Source organism: Mandrillus leucophaeus, unplaced genomic scaffold, assembly GCF_000951045.1.
Source record: "Mandrillus leucophaeus isolate KB7577 unplaced genomic scaffold, Mleu.le_1.0 Scaffold109, whole genome shotgun sequence".
NCBI classification, from domain to species: Eukaryota; Metazoa; Chordata; class Mammalia; order Primates; family Cercopithecidae; genus Mandrillus; species Mandrillus leucophaeus.
In genome coordinates, this window is record NW_012099098.1 from 3,055,164 (window position 1) to 3,075,360 (window position 20,197).

Below are 20,197 nucleotides of genomic sequence, written 5' to 3' on the forward strand. Positions count from 1 at the left end.
TTATCTTTTTAGGGAAAACCATCTTCAAACCCTACAGAGCGACACAGTGATGGGGAACGTGAAGAGCAAGGAAGGCAGGGAGGTGGCTGGAGCAGCCCACTGCTTGCCTGCCCAGTCCACATCCAGAGGGACAGCAGGATGTAAAGGATGGTGCTGGAATTACAGACAGTGATCTCTGAGGAACTCGAGTGAACAGGTGATTTCAGGGGACTGGATAACAGGGAAAAAAAAAAATCATATTTTCTAAAAGGGACAATAAGAAAATTATTGATCTGTGGTCTGGAAATGATCTGCAGTAAACTTTGAAAGCATATTATGAGTCAGAGGCGGCTCGTGAGCGCTCAGGAGAAAATGGTGATCCTGCAGGCCAGCAGGGTTTACCAAGAACATGACATGCTCACATCAGGTCTATATTTTTTCTTACTGTAAAAGCAACACATGCTATTATGGAAAATGAGTAACTGCAAAGAGGCCAAAAAAAGAGGAAAGTCCCAAGAAAATCACTATAAACACTTAGGCGTGGACCTTTCCAGACCTTTAGATGTATTTTTTGTTAATTTAAAAAAATTAATTAGGCCGGGCGCGGTGGCTCAAGCCTGTAATCCCAGCACTTTGGGAGGCCGAGACAGGCAGATCACGAGGTCAGGAGATCGAGACCATCCTGGCTAACACGGTGAAACCCCGTCTCTACTAAAAAATACAAAAAACTAGCCGGGCGTGGGTGGCGGGCGCCTGTAGTCCCAGCTACTCGGGAGGCTGAGGCAGGAGAATGGCGTGAACCCGGGAGGCGGAGCTTGCAGTGAGCTGAGATCCGGCCATTGCACTCCAGCCTGGGCGGCAGAGCGAGACTCCGTCTCAAAAAAAAAAAAAAAAAAAAAAAAAAATTAATTAATTTTTTTAAGAGACAAGATCCATGTTCCTCAGGCAGGAGTGCACAGCTATTTCCAAAGGCCATCATAATAGCGCATTACAGCCTCAAACTCCTGGCCTCAAGGGATTTTCCCTCCTAAGTCTCCCGAGTAGCTGGGACTACAGGCATGGACCACCACTCCCAGCTTAGATGTAATTTTTAAAATGAGATCACACTACACATTCTGACTTGTTACCTGTTTTTCTTTCCACTTAACAATATTCATATATATCTTTTAATCTAAGTCATCACTTCTGGATGGCTGAAAAGTTAAGGCTACCGTACGGTTGTTTTGTAATTTAAGCATTCGTCTTTGTTTGGGGCATTTAAGATCTATCCACCTCTCGCCCCTGTCTTGAAGTATTATTTTTGAGAAGTGGCAGTGCTTATCCTAGTGGATAAATCTTTTTGCACATCTGTATTTTCTAGGAGATACTGCTAGGACAAGTGTGAGGATGGATGCTGGCTTCGTGGCCGTTTGGATTAGGGTACAAGAGAGCAGAGCGCAGGCCACAAGTATCTCAGGATTTCAGGACTGAGTTAGAAAGAGCTCCTCATCCCACTTCTGTGGTCAGGAAAGAGATATGACTGGACTGTGTAGAACACCTGGCAGATTTTGGCCGGCAGAATGCGCAGTATCTCAAATCGCTGGGTGGATGTGAAACAACAGGAAGACAGAGCCCATCTTAACGAGGAAGCATCTCACAGGGATGGGTGGGCTGGTAGGAGGTGGTGGTCCCAGACACCGCAGGCATTCAAGCAGCAAATCAGGATGGCTACCTGGCCCAGGGGTCTGGGAGGGTACTCCTGTGCAAGGCAGACAGGGGGCTAAATGCTTTCCTTCATCTCTTCCTTCCTTCCATGACCACATCATGAGCACTGCTGTGTGCCAGGGATGGGTCTACATATCGTCTCCACTGGTGTCTCTTGCAACTATGCGCCATGTCTCACCCTTAGCAGGCATGGTGGGAGCAACTGTCTTAGTGAAAGATACAGGAAAAGGGATCTACTAGCAGGTATACCACTGAGCGAACATTTAAAAGTTAATATACTTTAACAACCATACATACACGTTAAGTGTGGGCTGTTTTTCAAATTTCTAATTACACTGTTTTGAAATCTACTTCTCTTAGGAAGGGACGGAACACTAAGGGAGCAGTAATCGAATGTCTTCAGGAGGGACACAGGGCATGCCAGGAGTCTGCACCAAAGGCTCAGCTCCTGAAGTCTGCAGTGAACCTGTGCCAGGGCCAGTTCAGAGGCAGAACGGTCTGATGATTCATTTCATTATCAGCAGAACTCCAGCTATCAAGGCATCGGTACTGGGCAAGGGCTAGGGTCTGGGGCACACTTTGCCTTAACTGTTTTTGGAAGAAACCAGTGGAAACCCTAACTTCACAATACCAAACTGAGATAGGCCACTCGGTGCCAAATACCATTCATATGGGGGTGACGGGGGTGGTCTCTGCTCCCTCCCAGCCAGAACGACTCGCAGGCAGGCTGCCAGTGGCTGGGCGGGCAGGCTTCCCAGTTGCACCATAGTTGCCCAGTGCTGAGCTTGCAGGCCTTATGGAGCCAGCAGGTCCTGCAGGGTATTTCTGGCAGCAACACAACGAAGCGGTCCTAGACCCTGGCAGAGCAATTTGGTGCTTGCAGCCGCTGAGGAGGCCTGAAACTGCCTGCTGCCGGGGGCTGTAGCCTCAACTACCTCTGTTTGGAAGATAAAATCCAATTGACTGCCACTTACATAAATGTAACAGGAAGTTTCTGAATGGCTTCCCCTGTGTCTTGAGGCTGTTACCTTGGTATTGCTAAACTAACAGCTGAAATGAACCCAGACAACACCTCATCAAAGCTGCAGGGCGAGGAAGCAGCGGTCCAGAGGCAGACAGCAGTGTTCCTGCCAAACCATAGGAGATTTCACTCCGTGGCTCTTTCCTGCAGAAACGCCAACAGCTGGGAAAGCCATCAGAGAACACAGGTAAAGTGGGTGTAGCCGAACGCTGTGGCTGGAAAAAGATTTGCGAGCTGCAGAAAAAAAGTCATCCGTTTTGATGGAGCTTCCCTTGTGTGCATTCTGAATGGGGGCGCCCTGCTGGATTCCACAGGCCTGTTCTGCACCTCTATGCCACTAAGCATCTGGGGAAATATTCAGCTTTTCTACAAAATAGGTCATCTTTCCACACTTGTTATGCTCCTTGTCGACTCTGCTGAAATAGCCACAGCACAAAAGAAATTCTCCCTGGAGATGCTGTTCTTAGACAAACACGTTCGCTCTCCCCTTGGAGAGCCTGGCTCCTGGAGTGGAGCCAGGGACGGGGGCTTAAGAACATCCCTGTTCCTCCCCTTCCCAGCAGGAACGTCACCCAGAAATGGAACAACTGGCTTTTGCTTATACTTCCAAACCTATTAGGGAGTGATCATAACGAGAAAAACTAATACTGACAAGAATTATGCCATTGTTCTATTTCATCTATTTAGTAACCTGTAGTTGCAATTTTTAGAAAAAAGATTACCTTTTAAATAACCGATTCATTATGGTACATGAATGAATGCCATGTTCCTGTGTTCAAAATGTCACTCACCATTAAGGGTGTGTGCTGGTAAGTGGCACCGATTTGCCACTTTCCCCTTACATACAAACACCCCTGACTGGCGGCCCAGGATAATCGGAGGCGAGTTTGTGGGTTTCCTTGGCTCTTAGCAAGTCACCTGTGCTGCCAAGCACCTAATGAATCTCAATTCTGTAATAAGGCTTGTAAGTTTTCCCCTCCCTGGGTGAAGGTGAAAAGGAAAACTAGGACTGATGAAGTTCCCGCCAAGGTAACACTATCAATTTCAAGGCCGAGTTCAGAAACCACAGACTCATGCTCCAGGGGTGTGAGGGGAGACCGCCAGTGTACCCGCTGGCCACAAACCTGGCTGTGAGAAATGAGAGGTGAGGACAGACTTGGATATGGGAGGGTGAGCCGACCAGGGCTCAGCTTGGCGCTGCTCTCAAGGCCTCGTGGGAAGCCTGCCGGGGTCTGGCAGGTGAACAATGTGGCGAGTATTCTCTGGAAACCTCCCTTCAAGTCTGTGAAATCCACACATTGTTTTTCATCATTAGTTTCAAAACATGCTGAGTATTTGGCCCTTCTCTAAGTTCCGAGGCGACACAAAGGAAAGGGAAGGCCTGGTCCCTGCAGGGAACAGGCCTCTTGCAGGGAAGAAAAGAGAGGTAAGGCAGACAGATCCCATGAGAAGGCAGAGAATGTGTGGAAGGAGGTGGTGCCCGGGACGCAGACTCCGTAGCTGGCCTGCACAGTGGCTCCACGTACCTGATATGGCATACAAATTGGAGTGCTGGTACTCGTAGTCCGTCCGGGTGCTGTTCCTGCCTCGGAAGGTGGCAGGAAGTGTTAGAGAGATGTGCCTGAGGAACAGAAGGAGGAGAGAAAGGAGGTTACAGGAGCATTCCGCAAGACTCAGGAAGCACTGACACCATCAACAGCTGAAATGCAGCACAGAGCAGCGGGCAGAGATGGTGGCTCTGGCCAGCGCCTCCTTCTCAATCAAGCGTGACTCCTCCACTGGGCTCAAGTCCTCTCAAGGAATTTGAAAGTTTCTAGACATCACAGCCACCTTTTTTCCCCCATACTAGAAAGGACATCCAAGAGGAAGAAAGTGTGTCCCAAGCCTTATAGCAGGCCCAAGACACTCTGTGGGGTGGCGGTTTGATCCAGATCTCTGCCCACTGGGCAAAATGCACCAGTGGGACCGTAACACCCAGGAGCTGAACACCAGCCTTGGTTTATTCCAGGAGCCATGCAAATGCTTCCATTCCTACACCGCAGGGCTGCTGAGGATCACTGCACATGAAGCCCTTTGTAAATAAAGGTGTTGGGGATTACTACTGCCATATGAGTTCAGGAGACTAACGACCTCTGAAAATCAGAATGGCACATCGCTCTCAACTGCTGTGTCTGTGTGTTCCCCCTCAGGCAGCGCACACAGTAGGTGCTCAGGAAAGCACCTTCCAGACAGACACAGCACGGTCTTTGATGGCTCAGGCGTGAGCCATTAAAGCTTACAAAGAACACACAGCCTAAGTGAGCATTTAGTCAAAAGTAAACAATCCATTTGGCATGGTCACCAGCTGCCTGTAGTGAATGCTGAAAAGAAAAATTAAACGAATAGGAAAATATTTAAAACCCAACAGGTCCGGGGGAAAAAACAAGAACAAAACCTCTTGGTGGGATGACTGGAGGCTGTGCTGCAATAGCTCAGAGCCTAACCTGTGGCCACACCCGACACTTCCGAAAAGGAAGAGACTGGTGGAGGGAACGCTTATCGCATAAAGTAAGCCATCAGTCACTGGGTGCCTTTTTCACACAGCACATGTGTGACCTTCTAGAATGACTACTGTGCATAGACACTCCTGGGAGGGCCGGGCGCGGTGGCTCACGCCTGTAATTCCAGCACTCCGGGAGGCCGAGGCGGGTAGATCACCTGAGGTTGGGAGGGGTTTGGCACCAGCCTGGCCAACATGGTGAAACCTTGTCTCTACTAATCCCAGCTACTCTGGAAGCTGAGGCAGGAGAATCGCTTGAACCTGTGAGGCAGAGGTTGCAGTGAGCTGAGATCATGCCATTGCACTCGAGCCTGGGCAACAGAGCAAAACTCTGTCTCAAAAAAAAAAAAAAAAAAAAAAGGGTCCTGGGAGGAAAGGCTCTCCAGAGAGGGGATCTTCCCACAGGTCCAGGATTGAGCTGGAAGCGGAACGACCCTTCCAGGGGCAAGGTGACCACCAAGGGCTGTGAAGGCATTGGGTCTGCCAGTCGCACAGTGAGAGCTCATGGCGGACACTCAGCCATGGCCCAGCCAGGCTGAACCAAGCACCAACTGTATGCTCGGGGCTTCGGGGAACCAGCAGATACATGCACAGTAAACGTGTCCACTGGGTGCACTGGCTTGCATGGAGGGAACCTGAATATTCTTTGTTACTGCTGCTAACTAAGGGTACAGAGGTGAGCTCCCTCAGCTCAGGTTGCAGGGAATAAAGGTGCAGAAACAAATCACAGTGCAACGTGACATGTGCTCGGGGAACAAGAAAAACTGAGTGCTGGTAAACATGAAAAGAAGGAACAATATATTCTGCTAAAGGGAATGGGGCTTCAGGACCCCTCAGGGTGTTACGGGAGTGAAAGGCACCCACCGGGGAGTCCGAGAGAGCCAGCACTTCCCCATAGGGTTAGGGCACACGTCAGAAGCGGAGCTAGAAATGCAGCCAGGGCCAGATGGAAAGGGCGCCAAACACCATTGCAAGAGGCTTGGGTTCAAACTCCTAGGATGGAGGTTCCTAAACTCCCGTCATGGCATTAAGGAAGGCGTCAGTCACCTGGGAACTTGCTACGACACGGACTCACAGGCCCTGACCCTGGGGAGTCCGATCCCATAGGCCTGGCTGGGTGCAGCCCAGAAATCTACTTTGAACAAGCTCCAGCGGTGAATCTGAAGGCTGGCCAGGCCTGGGAACCCTGCGAGGGCGAGGAGCAGCTGTAGAAGGGTTTTCAGCAGTTCATCAATGTCTCTGACCACAGCACTTAGTCAATGAAGCTGAGCAAACAGAAGAGTGAATTATCGACTGTGGTTGTGGTTGAGCAGAACTGAAATGATGACAGGTGACCCTGCTGAGAGCATCACCAGGTGCCAGCCCTGGGACTGCAGGTGTCACACATCCTCCTGTGGCTCCTCACAACGCCCCTCGAGGCAGGTATGGGAGCAGCTACACATAATGCGCGGCCCAGGGTGTGTTGATAACATGGGGCCCTTATTCAAATGCTATCAAGAATTTCAAGACGGCAACAGCAGAGCATTAAACCCATGGTGGGGCCCTTCTGAGCACAGGGCCTTGTGTGTGTGACCAAAAGGATCTAGGGTTAGGTGCTGTAACTGCACTCACTGTACTAGTGAGGGAATTTCCAGGAGCCAGGAAAGTATTTTGCTTTGTTTTGCCAGACTAAGATTTCTAAGCCTCCAAAGCCCTAAAAAGATGCACGCAACCTAACAAGGATGCAGAGTGATCTGTGCAGTCTAGTAAATACTCCAGGGGCTAGAAGCATTCAGGGAGGCTCACAGAGGAGGCAGGAGCATTAGCAGAACTTTGGGAGCCAGGTGGACATGGATGATGGCAAAGAGGCCAGCCAGGAGGCAGAGGAGAAAATGGGGCCGGCTGAGCTGTTGGGTGGTCAAATATGCATCAACACAGATCTATGGGGGACTCAGTGGTGGCAGGACGGCAGGGGGACACGAAAATATCCATAAAGTTACCTGAACACTTGCTTACGAGTGTGATAATTTCCTATGGAAAGTGGGAAGACTCAAGTGCTATGAAGGGCAGGGTAGGAGGAGGCTCCCTGGAAGGCTTCCCGGAGGAAGGGACATTGAGGTGGGAACTGAAGATAGGCAGAAATCAGAGAGATGCGGCAGGGAGGAAGGGTGTGCACCTGAGGCTCTGTGGGGAGTCTGACTTCCTCCAGACTTAGGAGGAAGCCAGGGTTGCCAGGCCTAGAAGGCCAGGAAGAAGGTGGGGCCAGGCCACGTGGAGCCCCGCATCGGTTCTGCCTTTCTCGGGAAGGATTTTTAAGCAGAAATGTGCCAAGATCCAATTTACAATTTCAAAACCCTGCCCGTCTGTGGGAGAGTGAGGAAATAAAACTAAGATGCCAGTGTGGATGGGAATGGTAGCAGCAAATGATCACGAGCCTACAATTATTCACCACCTACTTTGTGCAGAGACTTCATTCCTGTCAACATGACTTGCCACAGACCCGCTAAATGGACAGTTTTGGGGAAATTTAGGACTTAAAAGATATATATGAGCAATAACAACAACAAAAAAGTATATGAACAACAGAGAAATCAAAGGGCCCGGCTCTCAAGCTGCCCCATGCAATACTGATGACCCGGACCAAACTTGATTGTCCCTCCAGGGCCTCAGATTTTGCGTGGCTCGCCCTGCAACTCACCTGCTGCCCCAAGTTCTCTTCCTTCGCTGGAAATGATTCTTTCTGCCCACCACTCCCGCCCCAATTCCCACTTCACCTCCAACCTTTGCGAGGTTGCTGTTTGCAAGGTTCCTGGCTTAGCTGTCTTCTCCCTCCACACACTTCCACATCCCCAGCACACCAGCCCCGCTTCCAGATTGTGCCTCTTGCCACTACTTACTTCCCCTCTCCTCCAGGAAGAGTGGAAGCCTTGTTAATCTCTGAACAGGCCTTGTTTTTCACATGCCTAGGACTGATTCTTTATCCATGCCACTCCCTCTTCCTAGGAATCTCCATTCTTCCTTACCTACTCTCCAAACTCCTATTCATACTTCAAGATCCCACCCAACCATCCCCTCTTTGGTAAAACCTTTCCTGGGCTTGCCCCAGACTGACTTGGATGCCTGAGTGTCTTCTCTCACCCCACTCCAGGTGTCACAAGACACTTTGGTCATCTGATACAAAATTGTCCCCAATGTGATTGTGACCTCCTCAGGAGCAGGGCCAAATATCATCAATTTTGTACTTCATTTTCTGGGACACTTTTTTGTCACAGGGTAGACAATTACTGACCATTTGTTGACCAAATCAAGTGTTGTAGTTGGCCCATGAAAACCCTTGGGTTTCTTTTTTGCCATGAACTGCTGTTAGTCTCTATCATTTCATTTCTCCCAGTGTGTATTTTCCCAATTAGACTCCAGGGGTCTCTGTTTTATACCCTGAATCTCACCTCTCCATTATGGAGGAAACCCGGTATGGGTAAGAAGAAATCAGCAGCAGCAGCAGCAACCAGGAATTTACAAGAGGGAAAAAAAAGAATGTTTCTGTTCATATACGATAGACAATGTGTGCCTGATGCAGCAAATGTGAAATTAAAAGAGGATTCGAGTCACAGGCTGACTGTATCTTTTGCAGAATAACTGCTCAGTAGGGATCTGCTGAATTGAAATCAGGTTACTGAATACTCCAGCTAAAGTAGCTGATGCAAGAGTGGGTAAGGGACGGCAGTCAGAGAGTAGCAGGTGGAAAGGCCCCCTGGGCAGAAAAAGCTTTAGGGAGAAGGGCTCCTCCCTACACAGCAAATAGCTTCCCCTGCATTTCTGCTTCCACTGTTCCTGGACACAGGAAGCAGGGGACATGGGGACAGGACAGAAAGGCACATCAAGGCTTCCCATTAATGAGAATGAACAGTTTGGGCCCCAGGGACAGGTGACCTGTGGTTAAACAGGACAAGTCACCTGCTGAAGGAGAAGTGGCTAAGGGGTGCTTTGGTGTCAGATTAGTCTGAAAGTGAGAGACAAGGAGGAAGGCTGTGCCATCAGCTGGGTCTCAGGCGAGATGAGATTCCAGTTCCCCAGTGTGGGGTGGAGCCCCACCTACCAGGACCTGGGCTGGGGGGCCTCGATATATCACCCGGCCTCATCCCCTCAGCAACCTTTTTAGATAGGAGTAATTATTCTCATTTAACAGAATAGGAAAGTGAGGCCCTGGGAGGTAAAGTTGATGAAGGGAAAGCCAGGAATGAATGAAGAGGTCAGTCCATGTGTTCTCCGGAGGTGGTTATTGCTATGTTAGAGTTACCCCAATTCAGCTTCACTATTGGGTATATAAAATGAGACGACTAAATCTGGGCCACAGGGTCCCTCCTGAAGGCCCTTTTGAAATCAGTGATGCCAGGGACATGACACCCCTGCTGCTCACTAGCTCAGTGATCCCGACAGGTTACAGGGAAATATGCAGAGCTGGACGACCAATGGCCCGAATGCACACCCAGGGAGGCAAACCAGTTGTAGTGGTTAAGGGCAGTGCCCTGAGTCTGCTAGACGTGGGTCCAAATTCCAGCGCTAGCACCAGGGAGCCACATGGCCTTTGGCAAGGGTGTGTTCCCTCCCAGGGCACAGACGGCCACCATCCAGGCAGGGTTGACAGCACGGAACCAGGCATGTGTGAGCACATACAAGCACGCGAGCTTCAATCCTATTCCGACTCTCCCCATTCTTGCCACCCTGGCATTATTTTAGAGTCCGGCTCACGAGGGCCTCCATGTAGCACCGCAACAGAACCCATGGCGCCTTTCCTCTGCATCAGGATGAAATCCAAACCCGCCCACGGTTGAGAGGTGCTGCCAGCTCCAGCCCCTCCCTCCTCTCTGACTGCGTCTTGTCCACCCTCCCTGCATTCACGTCCGCCAACCTCAGTAGCTGCTTTGGTCCCTCCAGCCCCTGCTCTTGTTTCTGCCTCAGGGCCTTTGCACTTGCCACTGTCCCCAGATCTCAGCGGCTGGCTTCCCTCCCCAGTCAGGCCACCCTTCTGAGGAGGCACCCCCACACCCACTCTTATAATACCTGCCTCCTCCCTGCGGTGCCCTTCCACTCCACCGGGCTGTCTGACTTGTGTTCCTATCACCAGAACATGATCTCCATCACGCCTTTTCTTCCCACCACGTCCCTAGGCGCCAGAACAACGCCCAGTACATAATGAGTGCTTAACAAATGTTAGGGAAAATCCTCTAAGATTATCTACTTGTTGATCTGATTCTGACTTACAATAGGGATAGTTTTGGGAAACTTCCAGGAAGCCTTGTCACTTCTCTCCTTCTCATCCTCACGACTGGGTTGGTTAATGGCTTGGAAAATGCAACTATTTCTGATTCATGATATTTTTATGTAAACAACAAATTCATCACGGCACTGCTTATAAAGCCAAAAGCTAGAATCAGATGAACCATCAAACAGTGGAGGACAGGTTAAAAAAATTGTGGTACCACTGTTTCATGAAATATTTCGCTGTCTTTTTTTTCTTTTTTTTCTTTTTTTTTTGAGACGGAGTCTCACTCTGTCGCCCGGGCTGGAGTACAGTGGCCCGATCTCAGCTCACTGCAAGCTCCGCCTCCCGGGTTTACCTCATTCTCCTGCCTCAGCCTCCCGAGTAGCTGGGACTACAGGCGCCCGCCACCTCGCCCGGCTAGTTTTTTTTGTATTTTTTTTTAGTAGAGACGGGGTTTCACTGTGTTAGCCAGGATGGTCTCGATCTCCTGGCCTCGTGATCCGCCCGTCTCGGCCTCCCAAAGTGCTGGGATTACAGGCTTGAGCCACCGCGCCCGGCCTTCGCTGTCTTTTAAAACATTTTCGAAGACTCTTTATTGGTCTGTGCCTGCGCCTATGACCATAGCATCCAGTGTCTGTGGACTAGCATCCATAGACAGAAAATCCTTATTTTAATGCTTGCAACCGTGGTCAGTTAACCCAACACTCTTTGACTTCTTTCCCATACAAAGGCCTCTGGTTAATGAGAATGGACAGACTAAACTGTCTAAGGAGACTGAAGGAAGGCCCCAATCACGACCCTGTACCTGGAGGAGGGAGGAAGGAAGAGACCAGGAGCTGCACTAGGCCACGGGCATCAGACGCTCACCTCTTCTGCAGCTCCCAGCCAGGGAGTTATAAGAATGAGCAGGTGCTCAACAGCATCAAACAAAACCGAGAGGTTGGCCGGGAGTGGGGCTCACGCCTGTAATCCCAGAACTTTGGCAGGCTGAGGCGAGTGGGTCGCTTGAACCCAGGAGTTCGAGACCAGTCTGGGCATCATGGCAAAACCCCGACTCTACCAAAAAAAAAAAACAACAAAAAAAAACCCCAAAATTAGTCAGTTTCATAATTCAGTCTCAAAATAAATAAATAGATAAAAATAATAATTTAAAAAAACCCCAAGAGGTCCACGAGAATGATGGTGGCTGGTGCACCCATGGACAGCAGTTTCAGTGGAGTCATTTTAGTGGCCCCGAAGTTGACCACTCTATAGGCAGATTCGTGAGTTTAGATTTTAGGAGAGTTCATAAAGCTCCCCCACAGACTAAGGAGAAGGAGACTCAAAGTCTTGAGAAACTGTCTCTACTTAGGATAGTGCCTGGAGGTGAAGGCCTTCTGGCACCTTCCCCAGTAGGTCTTAGACCCCTGGTGCAAGGGCTGTTCATCAGAGGACAACCATTTCTGCCACTTGACTCCAATGATGGATTATTATTCCAAAATCTGTTTGGTCACTGGAGAATTATAACTAGAACAGTCCCTAAATCCTCGGGGAGCGTTACCAAGCTTTCCCCCCCTTCCCCCTGTCCACAGAACTGCCCGGAGGAGACAGGGCTCACCCTGCTGCTTCTGGTGGCCATCACGTCTCTCTGCAGGAGGGACTGGCTGTTCTGAAACAAATAGGTCAGCAAGCACATGCTGCCAGCGATGACGGCTCCAGCTAAATAGATGCTGAGGGGAATTTCATTTTTTCCCCCAAGTCAGTCTTAGGCACCTTATTCAATTAACATGGCCACTAAGCTGCAGACAGCTCCATATAAAAGCCCTTCAGTTAGAGAATACATTTTATTATGTGACAATAGTTGCCAGCACGATTTATTTCCTTTGATGGGATTCTGCTTTTTCCTTGTTAATTTAAATCTGTATTTTCTAGTGCTGATTCCAGGTCTGTGTGAATTTTTAAAATGTTACCATTAATCTTGTGGACCCAGTGGCCACATATAATGAAGACGGCTCTGCCCAGGCAGCTGCAGTGCCTGCTGTCCTCCCAGACTGTCAAAGGGCAGCGTCGAGGGAGTGGTGACTAGCAAGGCAGAGGTGCACTCACAGTCAGAGGCAGCTGCCACTTTTATCTCCCACCCCTTATACACACACACACACACACACACACACACACACACCCCCAATGGGGTTCACAGTATTCCAGAAAATGCAATGAAAAGAGGATTCATCCTGGCAAACACTGATGGTGACTTCAGACTTTTCCTCTGCCATACTAAATGCTGGAAGACGATGTAGCCGCAGAGTTTTGAAGGTGAAAATAGTTGTGATTCAGCAATTTTGTACTACTTCAAGTTGTCTTTTGTGCAGGAAGACAACAACAGAAGATTATTCATGTCACCTCCTCTAGGAGAAACACAGTAATACATTCCAGATGATTCGAATTTAAGACTTAAGAATGGGGAAGTAATGGGACAAAAGGACCAGCATTTATTCTTCCCTTTTTGAAATCTGAGGAAAGAACCTGAAATGTGGGAAATGACCTATTTAAGAAAATTTAAAAACAGCATCGGTTGATTTGTTTACAGTGGGTACCTGTCATATGCATCCTATGATCCCCAACCCAATCCTACAGTGAGGTGCTGAGAGCACCCCCACTCCACAGGTGTCTCAGAGGGGCTCCACAGCTTGCCTGTCTGCTGGATCCAGCTTGGACTTGAACACAGAGTGTGCGGGAGCTTGGATCTGAATGCCGATGGGGCAAATTACACAATTCATGCTCTTAATTATGACGGTCTCCTCAAAAACTGGAAATAACGTTACAATGTCTGACTCAGAACATTATGCAGACATAAAACCATGTTTACAGGCTTTGTGGGGAGGGCTGGAGTGAGAAGCTCGGGATCCGGGTATGGAATATGATCTCAGCTGTGGAAGGAAAGGACAGGAACCAGGGCCTTGGGGCAGCATTTGTCATGGCAACGGACTGGGAGCAGCCCAGTGACCATCAGCAAGAGGAGGCTAATAAAATGTGGAATTTTCATATAATACTAAAGTATTACACGAAATGAATAGATGAAGAGAGCCAGAGGTTTTTCTGTAAAAATGGCCAACTCCCAAAGACATGGCTGTTAAGTAAAACAAAACCAAAAAACAAGCCAAGCAAAAACAAAGTTGCAGAGTGATGTATTATAAACAACCCCGTAAGACAATTTTTTTTCCATGGGCACACACAGCTAAGCTATGGTACAGCAAAGGGCCCGGAGGGAGTAACTCAGAGGTGACCGAGGGGCAGGAGAGGCTCATGGTATTGATGACAGAAGCCTCTAAGATGGGAGTGTGGATTTGCCCCACTGCTCTTCCATATTTTTTAAGTGTTAATTTTTTTCGATGAGAAATTATTTCTTTTAATCGGAAAAAAAGATGGCAAAAACTAGGAGAACGCTTCTCAATGTGGTTGGGAGAGTAGAAGAGACACACGTATGAAAGCATCCAGGGTGGTGGTGCTTGGTGCTGAAGGGACATCTTGTTTTCTATATAACGTGTCTGCTGGTGGACAAAGATCAGAGGTCATGTACAAACGAAAGGAATGGATTGTGGGGGCAGCAGAAGAAGTACGAAAAGCAACAAAAGTCAAGTTAAGATAGGAAGGGGAAGAACACAGCAAATGGCTAAATGGAATTCCGTTTTATTCCTGCAAACACCACTGGGAAGAAGTCATCTGTGACGCACAGCTTCTGTGCCAGGTGTAAGGACGTGCTTAATGAATGCCATTTAATGAAGAAAAAGGCTCTTATAAAACACCTGGCACAAGCAGGGTGCGGGAGTCACAGGGAAGGGGACCTTTGCTGCACCTGCTGGCATTTTAATAAGCACCTTCTAGAGTGCCCGCTCTCCAAGGCTGGTCAACGGTGTCAGAAAGAGGTCCCTGACCATTGCCCATACTTGCTGACAGTTTGGGGAACCTTATTTCTTAAAGACCATATGCTCAGGTATCGGATCGCCCTGGAAGGTAATTAAAATGAATCATTTTCAGCTGGAAGGGCCCGACTAACACTCGAATCCTCCTCAATGACTTCACAGCCAGGATTCCTGCTCCAAGTCCCCTGTGTTTCCCAAGTGAGGCTCTGAATTACGATTGAGATCGGTGAAGACCCAGAGATGTGAGGAGATACTGTAATTCTTTCTCGTAACTTGGTTCCACTAAAACAGAAAGTCAGTTATTTTAATCACGCTAGGCTCTAAAATATTTTCAGTGGTGGTGATTTTTCTTTTCATATTGATTTTGGAGCCAACCTCAGACAGAAACCACCATGCCCCAAGTTTACTATCATTTCTCACAGTCTGATGAGTCGCTTTTTTGTTTTGTTTTGTAATTGACACCAGCCAAGACAAGTAAGGTTTTGTAAAGCTTAAAACAGACCTATTTCCTCTACAGTTATATTCACTATCTTATAAACCTTCTATGCCTAGACCTAAAACTTAATTCCAAATATTACCCAAGGAACACAACCCCTTACCAGGGGAGATGGACCGGTATCAATAAGCATACAAGGTCGCTATAATTAGGATGTGGCGACTGACTCAGTTCACTTTTTTTATTGTGCTCCTACTGTGTGCTAGGCACTGCCTGGCACCGAGACAGTTTAAGAAACCAAATGAAACTTGTATCTTCCCCTTTAGGAATTTATCTGTAAGTCAACTGAAACACAAACATAAATCTCCTATATCACAAAGTAAAAAGCTCTGAATATCAAAAGATAGGCCATAAAGGACAATACGGTTATAGGCCTGAATTTTAAAACAGTGGCATGAAAAAGAAATAACCAAAACAACAAACATCTGTTGAGAGTCTACTACAGGCCAGGCACCCCGTTAGGCCCTGGGAGGTATCTAGAGACATGGGAGCCATGGTCCCACCTGCGAAAAGGAAAGACTGTGGTTGGAGAGAAAAGGCCTGAGCAATGAAATAGTAATTCCAGAGTCTAGACAGTGGCCCAAGAGATGTCACAAAGCCAAGGATGGGCAACGGAGGCTCTGGGAGTCAGAGAGGCAGGAAATGGGATTTGACTTGCATGGCTGGGAGTGGCTTTCCAGCGAGGCCGGCGTGAAGGCTTTTCTCCTGGAATTTTCACTCCTGTAATTATTTAGGACTATGGCAGTTACCACTCACAGGGCACTTGCACTGTTCCTCATGCTTCATACGCATCTCTAATCTAAACAACCCAGCAAGGGAAGTAGTACCCTAGACATGGGGGAAAAGCGGTTCAGAGAGGTTAAGTAACTCACCCAAAGTCACACAGCTGAAGAAAATGGCTGGGCTAGGATGTGCATTAATGCTCTTTCCACCATGCTATGTTGTTGCTTTACCGAGATGACACGGGGCCTGAAGTAAGTGCAAACACAGACCTGTTCATTTTTCATTCAGGAAGCCCATTTGCCATGATCAATATAACTCCAACCTATCAGCCTGACTGTAGAATGGGTTTTCCTCATGGGCAACATACACACGCGCGCGTGCACACACACACACACACACACACAACCAAATCACTCGGCATTGGACAAGCGGGAAAAAAGCTGCCACTGAAGACGAAGGAAATCACAATTCCAAACTCCCCGAGTTCCTAAATGCATAAAGTACATGCAGCTTGATGGCATATGGCAAATCAATTACTAGTTTAAATCTTAAAACGAAAACATGGCAAGTGTGGTGCAGAAATAATCAAGCACAACGGTTAGGTTTAGATTACAGTGGGCCACTAGAGTTTTGAATACAATTAATCATCATTCCAGGCAATGGGAAGCCATATTGACACTTATTCCTAATTTGAATATTTAATTAGGGTGAAGTTCTTCATCAAATTATCGCAGAACTGGGAGAAAGCCTGGAAGACTTACACAATTACTATCTTAACCCCTTCCCAGCTGCTCACCTGTGAGCACAGCCGTTCTAGTCCCAGCTCCGCAGGGGAGGATGCCTACCCCCAGTCTCTGATGCGAGCCGGTGCTGGTGACTGGAGTTGCAACTGTAGCAGGCAGGAGCCACGTGGTGGCAAAGGAAAGGTCTAAGGGGATGCCCTGCTCATGCTAGGCTAAGTTCTGCACTGAACCCTGGACACAGACAGAAAGCCAGCATGCACGGGTGCTCACTGGGCACCAGGGTGGTGCTTTCTGTGTCCCCCCATTTAATTCTCATGACAAATCCTGCAAAGGAGGCATTTTTATCCCCATTTCACAGAGGAAGAAATAGGCTCAGAGAGTGATAAAACTCACTCAAAGTAGCACTGCCTGTGAGTGGTATAAAGAAGGCCCAAAGGACTCATCAAACACACACACACACACACACACACACACAGAGTTACTCACCAAAAGTGATGACAAAGAGAACACGCAAGGCCCACAAAAATGTTTTCAAGGCTGTATTTTGGATCATCTGCACTGTGTGGCTAAATCAGAGGAAAACCAAAACCCAGGCCTCCTCAACCAGCATTCTAAAATCTAACTCTTGTTCAAAATGCATCACTGAGCACCCCCAATGGAAGTCATGATGCCTCTGTGGCCGGGGGCTCAGCAGAATGACGGAGGTGGGGGCAGCAAAGCTCAAGGAACAGTCCCACGAGGCTGACTTGAGGCAAGGTGACAAGGTGGCCATCCAAACCCTGCAGAGTGGGACTCGAGAAAGTGGGCGCTGCAGGACAGGTGTCCTCGGGGAGGGGAAAGTCCGCAACAGGACAAGAAAATGTGAACTCTCTTCTTTCAAGATGGCCAAGGCTCAATGACAGCATTTAGAACTGTCATTATATTATATGTCAGCTTGGATATTTCGTTAATGTACACCTTTGCTATCTGAAAAGACTTTTACTAATATTTCATAGATACCATGTGATTCTGCGTGACCAAAACCAACATATTTTCCCACACAATCTCCCCGAAGGGCCCAGGACAGGGCCAAGGGCTGAGTGCACACATGGGACTGGACCACGGTAGGTCCAGAGACCTTTCTGCTTCCAGCCTCCACCTAGAAGCCGAGAAGGAGGAACATCCTGATAGTTTCAGGTTAGCCATTTCTCCTTAAAAGCCTGTGATGGGTTCACTGACCCTCCTGTGGAAAAGGCTCCATTTGCAGTGGCCACTTTCAGCAGGAAGTGGATCGCCAGGCAGAAGGAGGGAGCCGCCCCCAGCCCCCTGCCTGGGCCCAATGCAGGCACAGACCCCGGATCCGGATCCATCAGGCCCGCCCTGGCTCATTCGTGGGGGGAGTGAATGGCGTCGGGAACTTTGAAACTTTCCTTTGTATATTATATTAATCCATATAAGAAAATCTCTTTTAATGAGGAGTGATGTAGTTACCAACTCTCCAGAGCCATAATTAGAGCAAACTAATTGAAGTTGTGTTTTGACACACTTTCCAAATTCACGGGTGCCGGATGACATATTCACAACACTGCTGCCGCACAACCATGGCGACGGCAAAATCATTAGGCTAATAACGCTTATTTGCATTCTTATCATGCCAGCAGCTCGCCTTTAAATACTGTTTCCACTACTGCTCCTTTACTGTAAGTTTCCACCGAAAGATATTAACAGTAATTATTAGTACTTTAGTGGAATTTTAATGTTAAAGAATAACAATGCGCATTAACATACATTGAATGGCAATTCTTTTTCTTCACCACCCCTCGGAAGGTTTGGGGGTTCTTCCTTGGCCCTCACCCCAGAGCTCAAGGGTAACCATATGCGATTTCAGCTTCATTTACAACTCAGGGTCCACACCCAGTGGGATCTGAAGTCGGGGTTTCCGAACTATTCTGCTCCAAAAGTTTGACGAGAAAAATCTTTCTTTCTTTTTTTGAAGTACAATAAAATGAAATAGTTAAGGAGAAATTTTTTCCAAGCAGCTAAAAAAAAATCTCAATTTACAACACGGTCTTTGGTAATAACACTAATGAATTCCAGGAGGACATGCTGTAGCCATTCCCTGTCGCCCCCCTCGCGGTGATTAAAGGCAGACGGGGAAGAACTGGGTTGTGAGGGCGTCGGTGGGGGTGGGGGTGGGGTAGTCTCGATCTGTCAATGTGGGGCACTGCTTGCCACCAACGAGGCCAATTTTGGGGATGCTTAACTCAGACACACACAGAGAGGAAGACTCGACAGTTCTAAATAATGGTTATTAATGACGCCCTCCTCTACGGTGACAAATTACTTCTGAAATTTAGAATTGAAGAAGTATGAAGAGTGAACATGTCCTATTGAACGTGACGGGAAATGCCGGCCAGAACACAGAGCTCCCACTCATTGTGCACTGGGAGAAGGGCAGGGTCCCTCCTGCTTTGGGCTTTTGGCTGTCGTACGGGGCAGTGACCACAGCTACCTCTCCCTGACGTGTCTCCCAACAGTTACTGTTGGTGACTATGGGCACATCCTCGCTGTAAAAATGCTTTTTGGGTGACAGGCATAAAACATTAGGTGTGTTGCACCAATAATCGAGACCTAGTCCCAACTTGGGGTTGGGCTAGATATTTGCTCAGATCCTAGGTGTCTGTAAATATCTTGGGGTCAAGCAAAACCACCACTACCATCGCTGACCACTGATAACCCAAGAGAAAATGTCCTAACTAAAAAGATACACTTGTGTTGAATTTCAAACTATTCAAGTGTACATTTCAGGATGAATGCTTCATCTCAGCCTAGGAAGATTTAAATGAGTGAAGAAAATGCTTCCGCAGAAAAATGTCAAAGACTATACTCTTTTAAAGCATGGGAGTTTTCAGTTTCTTAAGTTACAATCCTTGTACCAATCTGCTATTTTTCAAGTCACTGATTACTTAATAAAAAAAAAAAAAAAGACGAAGAAAGGAAACTAACTTTCATAGCCACAGCAACACTCCAAATCATGGTATTTATTCACTACATTTAAGTTTTATTACACTTGAACCTTGCAATGCCAAAACACCTACCTCCCATATAAAAGAAATGAAGAAAAAAGCTAAGTCTGGGACCAGGGGCACCACACTTCCATTCCAGATGATCTAGTCTAATCTTATAAACTGAAATATTTAAAGAGTCTCTAAACCTCGCTGACCTTACTTTTAAAAACAAGGAACATATGGGCACTGCTAGCTTTTCATCTTCTTCCAGCCTACTAAAATATCCGCTTTTTGAAAATTCAAGAGTCAGGGGACTGCCAAAGTCAGATTCATAAAGGGCTGTGTGCGTGAGAGCGCAGGACAAGCTGCAGTCTGGACCGAATGCAGCACATCCTCTATCAAAGAGCCAAAGGCAACATTTGTCTCCTCCCTGCCCAATCCATCTCAAAAGCTGTGGAAAACAATTTGTTTAGCAAAATACAGCCATGACTGAGGAGGAGGTGGAATGTGGGGCTACAGGCCGGATGGTGATTTCTGGTCCCACGCAAGGTTGAGCTCACAAGCAGAGGGTCAGCGTTCAATCAGGAAGCCCTGAGGCTCCTTGAAGGCAGGCAGGGCGTTATGGTGAGACCTCTCCTCTGCTCACAACCCCTCTAAATCCTAACTCCCTGCCCTCGGATGAGTCATGATCTCTCCAAGTTTCAGTCTTCTCAACACTCCAGCCTGGGTGACAGAGCAAGATTTCGTCTCAAAAAAAAAAAAAAAAAAGACCCACAAAACCAAAACAAAATAAAATGAGGACACAATTATTCACCTCATAACATGGTTATAAAGATTAAAACTATGTATCTATCCATCTGTGTG

At 47.9% G+C, this 20,197-nt stretch overlaps 1 protein-coding gene across 1 annotated transcript in view; it reads right to left on the reverse strand.

The window, feature by feature from the left end:
* The window catches only part of MVB12B (multivesicular body subunit 12B), a 98,561-nt gene extending 80,633 nt beyond the window's left edge, over positions 1-17,928 (reverse strand). The window contains exons 1-2 of the mRNA XM_011988733.1: positions 17,885-17,928; positions 4,231-4,325 (exon numbers count right to left, since the gene is read on the reverse strand). Of these exons, the coding sequence (XP_011844123.1) occupies positions 4,231-4,325; positions 17,885-17,928 (139 nt within the window). The remainder of the gene's footprint in view (positions 1-4,230; positions 4,326-17,884) is intronic.
* Between the last annotated feature and the right edge of the window lie 2,269 nt (positions 17,929-20,197).